The 11,198-nt window shown below is 40.0% G+C and overlaps 1 protein-coding gene across 3 annotated transcripts in view; it reads right to left on the bottom strand.

Annotated features, from left to right (window-relative positions):
- The window catches only part of MAK (male germ cell associated kinase), a 60,802-nt gene that overhangs the window by 4,533 nt on the left and 45,071 nt on the right, over window positions 1–11,198 (bottom strand). The window contains exons 11-13 of one of the 3 annotated variants that reach the window (XM_014844570.3): window positions 7,852–7,983; window positions 6,066–6,140; window positions 3,475–3,594 (exon numbers count right to left, since the gene is read on the bottom strand). In XM_014844570.3, coding sequence (XP_014700056.2) covers window positions 3,475–3,594; window positions 6,066–6,140; window positions 7,852–7,983 — 327 coding nt within the window. The remainder of the gene's footprint in view (window positions 1–3,474; window positions 3,595–6,065; window positions 6,141–7,851; window positions 7,984–11,198) is intronic. The other 2 variants (XM_044773244.2, XM_044773245.2) reach the window with 2 other exon arrangements.

Here is an 11,198-nt window from a genome sequence, read left to right as displayed (position 1 = left end):
ACAGATGGGGTCCCATTATAGATTCATTTTAAACGTGGAAATGTGGTTTTTAGAGTCAAGAAGCTCCACTTTTTATTGGGAAAATGATGGGTGATAACAGAATCTCTTTAAAAGGTGAGCCATTCCCAGGATCCCAAACCTTTCATCACAAGGGTTGTTTTTATTCATACATTTGGCTGGTTAAATATTTGTGAAAATTTTAATTTGTTAAACATTTGGTCTTGTCTGAACAAATTATAAGCTAAAATTGCTTAAACATCTCAAATGACAAAGCGGTAAATCATTTTAGAGAGAACGTTATCTTCTTCAATCCTTCCTTCACCCCCTCCTCACTTCAGATTGACAGCTAAGTATTGCAGGTATTCTCTCTGAGGAGGGATGTTTGATCTTTCCATTTGGTGTTTAAATATCTTTTCACACTGAGTGGTAGCTGTCATTCTTGGATTAAACTATGTGTCAATTTTGAAATGAGTCTGACCATTTTGCACACTTAACACTAGCTAGACCATATTTACTTGCATGAGTTTTCTTGTTTTTTTCTTACACTTTCACTGTAAAACTGGGAGTGTAGGGGGAAATTACTGGGAGCATGTGGGTCCAGATGTGCTGCTAACTTCAGCGTAAAGGGAAACAAAGCATGAAGGGAGGAACCGCCTGGTGACAGTCACCCCCACTGCTACGTAGTTTGGCTGCGGCAGAGAGGCCTAGAGCTCTCCCCCTTGGTGGTTTGACAGGTCATAAAATTCTCAAAGGTAAAGCCAATAAAAAGCTACCTAACAAAGGCAGGGATAAAGTGTCTCGAAGGGCCAGTTAACCCCTAACTGTTAAGGAACAGTTAAGGAAAAATGAGTTAAACAGTTAACCACCGTTCTCCAGGAATGGCCTTTAGTTATAACCTATTGGAATACAGACAGGCCTCAGTGTGTTAAATTAGCCAGCTCACACATGAGGTCCACAGGTCAAAATGGCATCATGGACAGAGGAGAGAGCATGTGAGGGGATGGGAGTGGAGGGAGCAGGGCGGAAGAGGCAGTAGGCCCTGGTGATTCAGAGAAGGGCAGAGGAAACACAGTCTTAAAACTAACAACAGGTGAGGCTTTTGGGTGAGAAGTGAGGAGTTTGGCGAGGAACAAACAGAGAAGCTTTTTTTCCAGGTCATGACACAGCCTAAGTCAAGTCCTAAAAGCATTTGAAGGAAACTGTGTCCAGGCCAATATTTGTCAAGCCTTCTTTGAAGAGGGAATCATTTTCCCAAGAAGGCAGTAGTGTTGACTTTTAGGATTCCTTTCTGAGAAATAACACAGTTTTAGGACTCAGGCACCCTTCACGAAGAACTTAGTAGCTGACAAAGGAGCTGAGATCTCATGGCAGGGCAAGAAATGCTTTTGTTCCTTAGCCGGACCATGACCCCGCCTCACCACTCGCGAGAGCAGAGCCATCAGCCCTGTAATGCTTGCTGTGCATTTATTTTAAAAACTGCATGTGTCCTGTCGAGGGCATTTAACTTTTTGTAGAAAGTGTTTGCTAAAGGAAAGGTGTTTGCCTGTACTTAAGAATTTAATCACTGCCACCACTACATAATTTTTAGCAAGACACAAAACGTCTGTAAAATGGAGATCATAATAGTACCTTCTGTCATAGAGCCATTGGAAGGATTATGTGAGTGAATGTATGCAGAGCTCCTAGACCAGGGCCCTGGATTTCTCAAGAGCAGCTGTGTGGGAAGAAGTCACTCCGCAGAGTCCTTGTTACTGTCCAAGCAGGGGATGAGGAGGCACTGGGAAGTCTGGGGATGAGGGATTACATGGGGAGGAAAGTTAATCTGATTTTTCTTCTCAAAACTTGAGGATGAGGAAGAAGAGCAGAGAGGGAGACTATGAGAGAAGGGGAAAGAGTTGAGTAAATACGGTAATGACCTGGTTGTATTTTCTTGTGGGAAACTGTCACACAACTGGGAGGACTGGAGGACACATCTCTTACAGAACAGTGTATTCCTAAGGATTGGCAGTGGCCACTTGAGAATGATTAATGTGTACTTCTTTTTTTTTTACCTTTTCTCCTAGCTCCACCTGTAGGAAAATCTGATAAGCAGAGTAAATGGAGAGACGAAAAGTTATGAAAAAGCATTTACTTAAGAAAATGAAAACAGGAATATGCATAATCTGACAGAATAATTACTATATAAAGGCCTTCAATAACTTACAAAAATATGTTTAAAAATACCCACTTTCACTTTCTAAGAGCAGGTACTCAGATAAAATAATTTGAAACATGATTTTCTGCTTTTATGTTAAAAATTGCTACTAAGCCATGGCTAATCAGTCATTGTAAGGCTGGCTTAAAATATTTGAGGCTTCATAAAAATGATTGCTGTATATAAAATGTTTATTAACATATTTTGTTTCAGCAGAGAGATAAAGGAATTCTTTTCACAGATAGGTAACTCAGTTTGAGTACTGAGTACTTAAATTGAGTACTGTTTAAGCAGTTTTACTGTGGTAAGAAATAAAAAATGACTGGAGGCCAGTGCTTTTTACAATTTTAGCTCGAACAGTGTGAACTTCAAAGCCTGGCAACTCTAATCAGGAGTTTTAATATAAGATCCTGGTAGGATAGCCTGTGAGAATACTTTCGGAGTCAACTTTTAAATTAAACTAGAACTGGGTATCTTATCAAACTTCTGATTATCTGCCTTAATGTTTATTTTATGTGTTTTGATAAGGATATCAGATTAAAATAATTTAGAGAACATTCATATTCACAACTGGTCAGCTCGAGTACAGAATCATCACCCTCCATTTCAAGACCGTCAGTCTGGCTGTCTTATGCCATGTCACTGCAGAACAGGCAACCTAATTAGTCATAACATTGGAGGGTGGAGGAATAAACCCTTTCCCCACCTGAAACTATTGCAAAGCAAAAGCCAGTGAAATTTCTGCCATAGTTAGTTCTATCCTCTAAAATGGAAGCAGAGAGGAACCGCCTGTGAACTGATAGATAACGGTGTCTCAGCGTTGATTAAGGTTTCACTCTGTGCCAGGAACTGGGCGGGAAGCTCTGAAAAATGCATCTCCTCACAGCTCATTGTGTGGCACAGCTCACTGTGGCATTAGACCGCGTTTCTATCCCAGCTCCACTGTACTAGCCGTGTGACCTTCGGGAAATTACTTAATGTCAGTTCCCTCAGCTGTAGAAGAGAGATCGACCTCACCAGGTCGTTGTGAGGTTTAAACGGCCCAATGCGTGTGTGTGGCAAGAGTAACCTCTTAATTAGAGGGAGCTCTTCTTAGAATTATTAGACTCTCAAACCTCATCTTTCTAAGAAGGACAGGACATTTTGCCAAAAACAATTAGAATTGTTGTTAATAAGCTGAGACTAATTTAAAAGTCTTCGCTTGGGAAAAGTGACTATAAACGTAAGAAAGCTCCTTTCTGATCAGAATTCTCAGAAACTGTGTCTAAAGTTGTTCTTACCTGAAGCTGTTGCACCAAGAGGTGCTAAGTGTATCCTCTGGCCGGCTGACCCCACTTCTTTTTTGAGAAAGGAAGGAATACATCCTGACTGATTGTAAGTAGCATAACTTCCAAGATTCCCTGGTGACGTATCACAAAGTTTCATAGTCAGAAGGTGAATACTTTAAAGCACCAGAGAGTAACTTTGAATATGACCCCTACTAATTCTGAAGTCTATTTTTTCAGCATCTACTATATTTCAGGCAGGGCACTCCAGTTCTGCAGATATACCTATTCAGTCCATATAACAACCCTCTTGCATGCATATGATTATCCACACCTCGTGGCTCTTAGAACTTGCCCAAGTTCTCACAGTCAGTGACCAAGCTAGAATCTGAACCCGAGGCCAAGTTCACCCGGAACACACCAGGTTTTCTATGACTCCAGTTCTTAATGTGAGAGTGTATTTCTTGCCAGGAAACCCCATCCCCGTGGGCTCTCTGTGCTCTGCTTCATTTTGTGAAATCTCTATAGTAAGTGTACCTCACAGGGTTGTTTTAGGGATTGAATGAGATATATGCAAAGAACTGAGCCTGGAGTCTGGTGTGCAGCAAAGTCAGCTGTCATCCTCCTCATCACTATTAGTGAATGATCAATCTGGGGCAGTACAGGGGTGGGTTGAAGGGGGGAAATCCAAGGGCAGGAGACCCATCAGGAGGTCACTGCTATGGCTGAAATGGGAGATTATGAGGGTCTGAACTAAAGCATTCACAGAGGGGATGGAGAAAAAAGGAACTGAGTGGATGTGCGGGGGCGGGGTAGGGAAAGAGGAATATAACCCCCTGAGTTTGTAGCTTAGGTGACTAAGAACAGCAATAGAGGAGGAGAATTTGGTTTGGGGGGAAAGACATGGTGCCCATGGGATGTTCGAGTTGTGGAGGTCGAGCAGGCCTGGAGATTGAGAATTATCAGGATGTGGCGGGTACGGAGCTATGGGCGTGGAGGAGCCAGCTCACAGGGATCGCGGGGATGTACAAAGACCCAGACTAGAACCCCAGGGAACACCAGCATGAGGGGAAAGGAAAGGAAAGGACTCTATGGAGGAGAGAGAATAGAGAGGTAGATGGTATGAAGAGCAGGGTCTGAAAATGCAAGAGAATACAGCATGCGAAGAAAGAAGGAACAACAAATGAGGCAGACAGGTCTGGTGGGATGAGCAATGCCCACTGGACTTGGCCACCAGGACAACGCCAGGACCTAGCAGGAGCTGTTTCAGTGGCCTGAGGCAAGCAGAGGACAACCTACAGTGAATTGAGAAGCAAACTGGAAATAAGGAAAAATGAATACAACTTCTCTTTCAAGGATGCCAGAACGGAGACAAGTCTGTCAGTGAGAAGGTGTAACAGGGCTCTGGTCAACCTGGTGGTTTCAAAGAACTGTTCATTTGGCAGCTACAACTGAAGCATTTTTCACATGGTGTTACTTGTCACAAGTCTGGACTCTGAGCTCCTGGGTCCCTGATGTCTGTCACAGTACTGTGCACAGTAGGCTCTAAGTGTTTGCTCCTGAACCAACAAATGTCCAATGGAAATACTATTTATCAGACCCTGAAAGATTTGACAGAGTAAACACATGTTATCAGTTTATACAACTTTTAACACTACTGAATTTTGCCTAATTTGGCCTTTCCTTCCACCTCGAGTACTCATTCTAAATCATGAATCAGCCCTTTACTTCAAAAGACTTTGGAAGAAGTTCAGGGCAGTGATCACATTCAGTAGCGGCTTCAGAACATCTCTCTTGCTCTCATCCTTATCATCAGAGCAAACACTTATTACATGCTTACTGTGTGGCAAAAATCCTAGGTGTGGTTATATAATAATATCTAGGTAAATATTATTTCCTCCATTTTATAGATAGAGAAACTCATGTAGGGAGCCTAAGTGATCTGTCCAAAATCACAAGGCTAGTAAGTGAGAGAGTGGGGCTATGTCAGACTCTAAAAGCCATGTGCTGAACAGTTACAGGATGCTTCTTCCTATTGGAAGAAGAAGTTGCTAAGGAAAAATGAACAGAAAATTGTCTTCTTAAATTATTTTGGCTTATCATTTGAAGTACCTTGTGAGCTGCAAATTGTTAGGTTGGAGCCAATAGTTGGCACTGTTTAAACCAGCGACAGCGAACCTCTAGGAAATCCACCATCTCTATGAACCTGGTCAACTTCTTTTAAATGATTGTTAATGCTTAAGAAATGAGTTTCAAGACTTTTTAAAAAGGTTTCCAGGAATACTGATGACAAAATTAGAACATATTCTTTTAATTATCTTCAGTAGATTTGCTTGGTTTCTATGAATTGTCATAATTAATTTAAGAAGACGAGCGTAGAGCTTTTTGAGAGGAAATTAGTCTTAGAATCCCAACTACTGAAGAAAGAGGTTCTCGATGATGTGGAACACTTTTCTTTCTCTTAGTCCTGTTCTGACTCCTAAAATCAGGTGACCTTGGCCTTCATGGTAGCTTTTTATGACAAGATTTGGGGTAAATGTTGAGAAGAAAATCGGACAAGAGATTCAAAGAACAAGTTGTACTCATTGATAATGCCCAGAAATTACCTTGTGGGTCCTCTAATTTTTCTGGAAAACTTTCACTGCATGATAGTTTTTCAATTGGTTTAATTATGCTTTCTTCTAAAGAGAAGGCAGATGGAAAGAAAGAATGAATAATATGGAGAATGTTTTAGGAAAAGCAGAGGAAAATGGATGAGCTGATTAATGAAAAGACCCAGATAGAACCCTTAAAATGAGACAGTGTTCTCATGTGTGGTCACAGCTTTCATTTGGTGCTGATCATATATTCCCCTGGGATGCGGCTGGAGTGCTGTCATTTAAACTGCCTTGAACTGGTTGGTTCAGTGAATATTATTTTAAAATAACAGAATAAATAAGTAAATTACAGTGCTGCAGTGTTTGACAACCCAGCACTATTATATGGATAAGTTGAGTCTTCAAAGTGTCTGGAAAACTTGTAAAATGCCCAAAGTGTGTTGATATCACATCAGAAAACGGCAAGAGACTAGTCAATTGCTACAGAAGGATCCTCAAACTTTTTTGATGCAATACCACCTACATCTCTTAAAAAAAGAGAACTCTTTACCACTTTACATGCTTTAAGCTGATATCTAATATTTTTCATATGTTTTACAGATCCAAAAGATGTAATTTCTGGCATATTGTAAATACAGACATTTAAAAATAAAGCTGTTATGTCTCTCCTTTAAATATAACCAATGGAATCTAAATACCATAGTGATTTTATTCCCACCAATATTGACTTAAGATATACATGAAGAAGTTCCTTTTTAACAGTTGGAAATTTCAAATTGATCTTTTTTCTCTCTAAAATTTTATTTTCATTCATATCTCAGCTCCCAAATTTTATCCAAATAAAATTCTAGGCTTAAAAGTCTTTAAATTGATCACTCAAAAATGTGTATAAATTGAAACCTGGAAAAAAATTTCTTGTAACCATAAGTATATTAAAATAATTTTTTCTGGATTAATTTAGTTATAATTACAATGACTCATTGTACATAATTAATCAAAAAAGATGACTATGATCATTTTGGTTACTAAACATGAAAAGCCAGGTGTTTTGGAAATGCATCTCTTAATGAGAAAGATGGGATTGTTTTCAAGTAGTTCATGTATCCACAAATGAATATTACTTACTGCTAAAATCAGACAGGATTCAGCATCAATTCTTTTTTGTTTTTTCATTTTTGGAGATGGAAACATTGGGAAACCTCGTTAACGTAAAGACACAGTTGGTAATGAAAGATATTTTGCTACAGCTCTGCCACTATAGTCTTGGAACTGTATTCAAAGTTATAGACCAAAAATCATATAGTGATCTCATAAAAAATAATTTTTAATTATCTGTTAGCTAATAACTCAATTAGGTTCTCCTTCAATTTTCTGAAAGTTAAGAAGTGGAAACCACTTAACTTAAAAAGGATTTGTTTCCCAGTCATCTGAGTTACTCCCTCAACACTGACACAACATATCAAACGATCCCTTTGCCTGGCACCCCAGATCCTTGTACACTTTGGGGATAGGAAACACACCATAGTAAACAGTGAGAAGTCGTCTTTTCTCTGGTAAAGCAGGAGAATAGAGACACCTTGCTCAGGCAGATCCATTTTAGGAAAGAATCCATATGGAAGTTGAGATCTGGCAAATGACTCCCTTAAAACTCTCTCTGCTCAAGGACCATTTGGAAAATCTTTGTGACCCCTAAAGGTATCTCGGCCGGAAGAAGGCAGCTGCGATATATTTAAAAGTAGAAATCTGCAGAAGGAAGACAGTGTAAATGCATACTTTAAATGTATTCTTGCTTTACCTGCATTACTCCTTTTGAAGGCAAGTTCTGCCCCAATGGGTCCCAGTGACTTAGGAAATAACTGATTACTCCACGTATATGGACTTATATCCTTTCCACTGGCTACCAGGGACACATGCTTGGGATTGACACCTTTGAAGAACAAAACAGTCATTTCAGACGTGAGAGTGTGATCATGAACTTGAAGGAAACATATATTATGCCTTCAAACCAAGACCAGAAATAACTTGGGAGAGGAGAATGGAAATAAATTTAGGTTACAGTGTAGCAAATACTTGCTTTTTGATAAACCTAGTATGATCCTAAGCCCTAAGCACAATAACCTGGAAACCTCACAGTATATTTTATAAACATAAGATACTTTCTATAATGCAAGTAATAATAAACATTAGACATTTGTTGCCAAATGTCTTGTAGAAATTGAGGAGGCACAAAAATTTTCTTCAGAAAGGTATTTCCACGTCATTCACCTATGCTGAGTATGTCTCTGTGCCATACCTTGAGGAACACTTGTGTAGCCGGGGAAATGGACATGTGACCGAGAAATTTTTTAAGAAATTTGAAAACTTCCTGAAGTTGCTTTCTTTTTACTGATAATTAAATGGGATTCAACTTATGAGACACTAGAGACATCACACGGTCGAGGCCTCTGGGTCACACACGTAGTGTTTTCTGTGCTAGAAGAGGAAAGATCCCCACTGAGGACCACTGTTTCCATAGGAAGTTAGCAGCTGTTTCCAGGCACTACTAGCTTTTGCTTTTCACAAAGTGGACTCCTTAGCAAGGTTCCATATTTATGAGACATATAATAATATCCCTTGTTTTTTTTGTTTTTTTTTAAAAGCACTTTTTTTTTTTTTTTTAAAGATTTTATTTTTTCCTTTTTCTCCCCAAAGCCCCCCGGTACATAGTTGTGTATTCTTCGTTGTGGGTTCTTCTAGTTGTGGCATGTGGGACGCTGCCTCAGCGTGGTCTGATGAGCAGTGCCATGTCCGCGCCCAGGATTCGAACTGACGAAACACTGGGCCGCCTGCAGCGGAGCGCACGAACTTAACCACTCGGCCACGGGGCCAGCCCCAATAATATCCCTTGTTTTGAAGCCAGAAACGAGCCTCGTTTTTCTGTACCAAACCTCAAGGTCACCTGTCCTCAGTTCTTGAAGGAAACACTATCAGGTAAATAGTTTCCCCTTCTTAGAGGATATAGCTCCTTATGGATTTTAGTTTCTAATAAAACACCTACAAATAGAACTATAGTAAGCAATGACCTGACAATAAAGAAGATGCACTAGGTAGCAATTACTCATTAAAAACATCTTTACAAAAACATTTTATGCAAAGAGGAAGTGCAAGGTAGGGAAAAAATTAAAAATCTCTTTAAATGAACTGTTTTCATAAATATAGTTCAACAAAGAAGGGACCCTGAATACTTAAATTATTTTGTTAATCCAGTTAGCCTTGTGACATCCCTAGTGTGTGTGTGCGTGTTTTTTTTTGCTGAAGAAGATTCACCCTGAGCCAACATCTGTGCCAATCTTCTTCTATTTTGTATGTGAGCTGCTGCCATAGCATGGCCACCAATGGGTGGTGGAGGTCTGAGCCTGGGAACCGAACCTGGGCTGCTGAAGCAGAGTGCACAGAACTTAACCACTAGGCTACGGGGCCGGCCCCCTAGTGTTTTTTTTAAGTAATTACATACACTGTTGAAGGTAATTGCTTTAATTCTTTGTCTTTTTAAAGATTCTAATTTTCTTGGAAATAGACACAATCTAGAATTTTAAATCATTTACATATTAGTTTACAAGCTTTTATTGGACACTTTCCATATACCAAACACTGTGTTAGATAGAAACAGAAATTAATATACTTTCATTCCTTGCCTCAAAGGAGATTAAAACGTCAGTAAGCAAAGATTTGTTGAGCACCTGCCCACATGCCAGGCAGTGTGTGTGGCACTGGAGAAAAAGCGGTGAACAAAACAGACCAGTTTCTACCCTTTTGGCTTTATAGTCCACTCTAATGATAAGGGAGACTTTAGTGATTATAAATAATTAGGTAAGTAGTTAGCCGTGTGCAATTTCTTTAGAAGAATTTGGTGCCAAGGGAGTAAATGACAGAAGCAACTAAGCCAGTCTTTCTTTAAAAAATGCAATGTTAAGCTACAATGTGACTCATGATTAGGACTCAATAGGGGGTGGGGAGGTGCATTCCTGGGAGATGCAACAGTGCCGGAAGCATTCCTGAGACGGGAAGGAACTCCAAGACATTCAGCATGGATGGAGCAAGAACAAGGCATGGTACACAATGAGGCTGGAGAGGGGGCTAGGGGTCAGATCACATAGGAATTTGTGAGTCATGTTAAGAAATTTAAAATGCAGTAGGACAGGCATGTATAGAAATGACACAAGCATTGAATATACAGATGGAAGGCAGGACGGTAGTGATAAATTGGACTCGAGAAGGATCCACAGACCAGGTTTCAAAGGTGCTGTGGAAAGAGCCGCTCTTCCTGCCAGCCTGGTGCATCAGTTCATGCTCCCGTGGTTCTGGGAGCAGGGAGGGAGACCAGAGGGCACCACTGAGAGGTCGTTAGCGCTCATTGCATACTCTGTTTGCAACTACCTTGCAATAATTAAGTACCTAAGGCTTACAGAGTTAGCTGACAGATGACTGCAGTTCCATTGTAAGTAACAGAAAACAGAATCTCAAAGTCTTGCTCCAGTATACAGCTGGGCAGTAGCAGGTCAACAACTGTGACTCTTGTGTCTGTCTCCCTGAAGGCCAGTGTCACAGATCTGCCAATCCTTGTAGTATAATGTCATGCTGCCCTGAAATTATATGGTACATTTCTAGAGCTCCCACGATCCTAAAGGTCGATGCTTAATAAGACCTTTTATGCTTGGTTTTATGGTATAAAAGAGGGCCCCCAAAGATATTATCCTTACTTTATTCCTAAAGGTCTTCCATCATAAGAATAACTTTGGATCACAAATGTCAAGGATCACTTCTTATTTGGTTTTCTGTCCTCTGCATTCACTGGCTCATGATAGGTGCTCAATAAATGTTTGTCCAAGTGACTGAACTGAGCTCAGTTCTAGTTTCAAATCTCACCCAGCTCTAAAGTGGTCATCTTCAAGACAACAAGTGCCAATAGAGTAACATGAAGGCTCAAGTTTAGATTTCAAACCATTCTTTCTAATTTTGAATCTATTTCTTAAGTCTCCATTACAGCCATGCACTAATCCAAAGTGATTTGCAGAATTCGTTAGATCTTTCTGGTTAAAAAGGAAATGATCATATGTGTCTCAAATACCCAGAAATATGTTCCTGAAAACCATATTAGGGATC

Source organism: Equus asinus, chromosome 8 (assembly GCF_041296235.1).
Source record: "Equus asinus isolate D_3611 breed Donkey chromosome 8, EquAss-T2T_v2, whole genome shotgun sequence".
Lineage (NCBI taxonomy): Eukaryota > Metazoa > Chordata > Mammalia > Perissodactyla > Equidae > Equus > Equus asinus.
The sequence above is the reverse complement of the archived record's forward strand: the minus strand, read 5'-3'. Positions and strand labels throughout refer to the sequence as shown.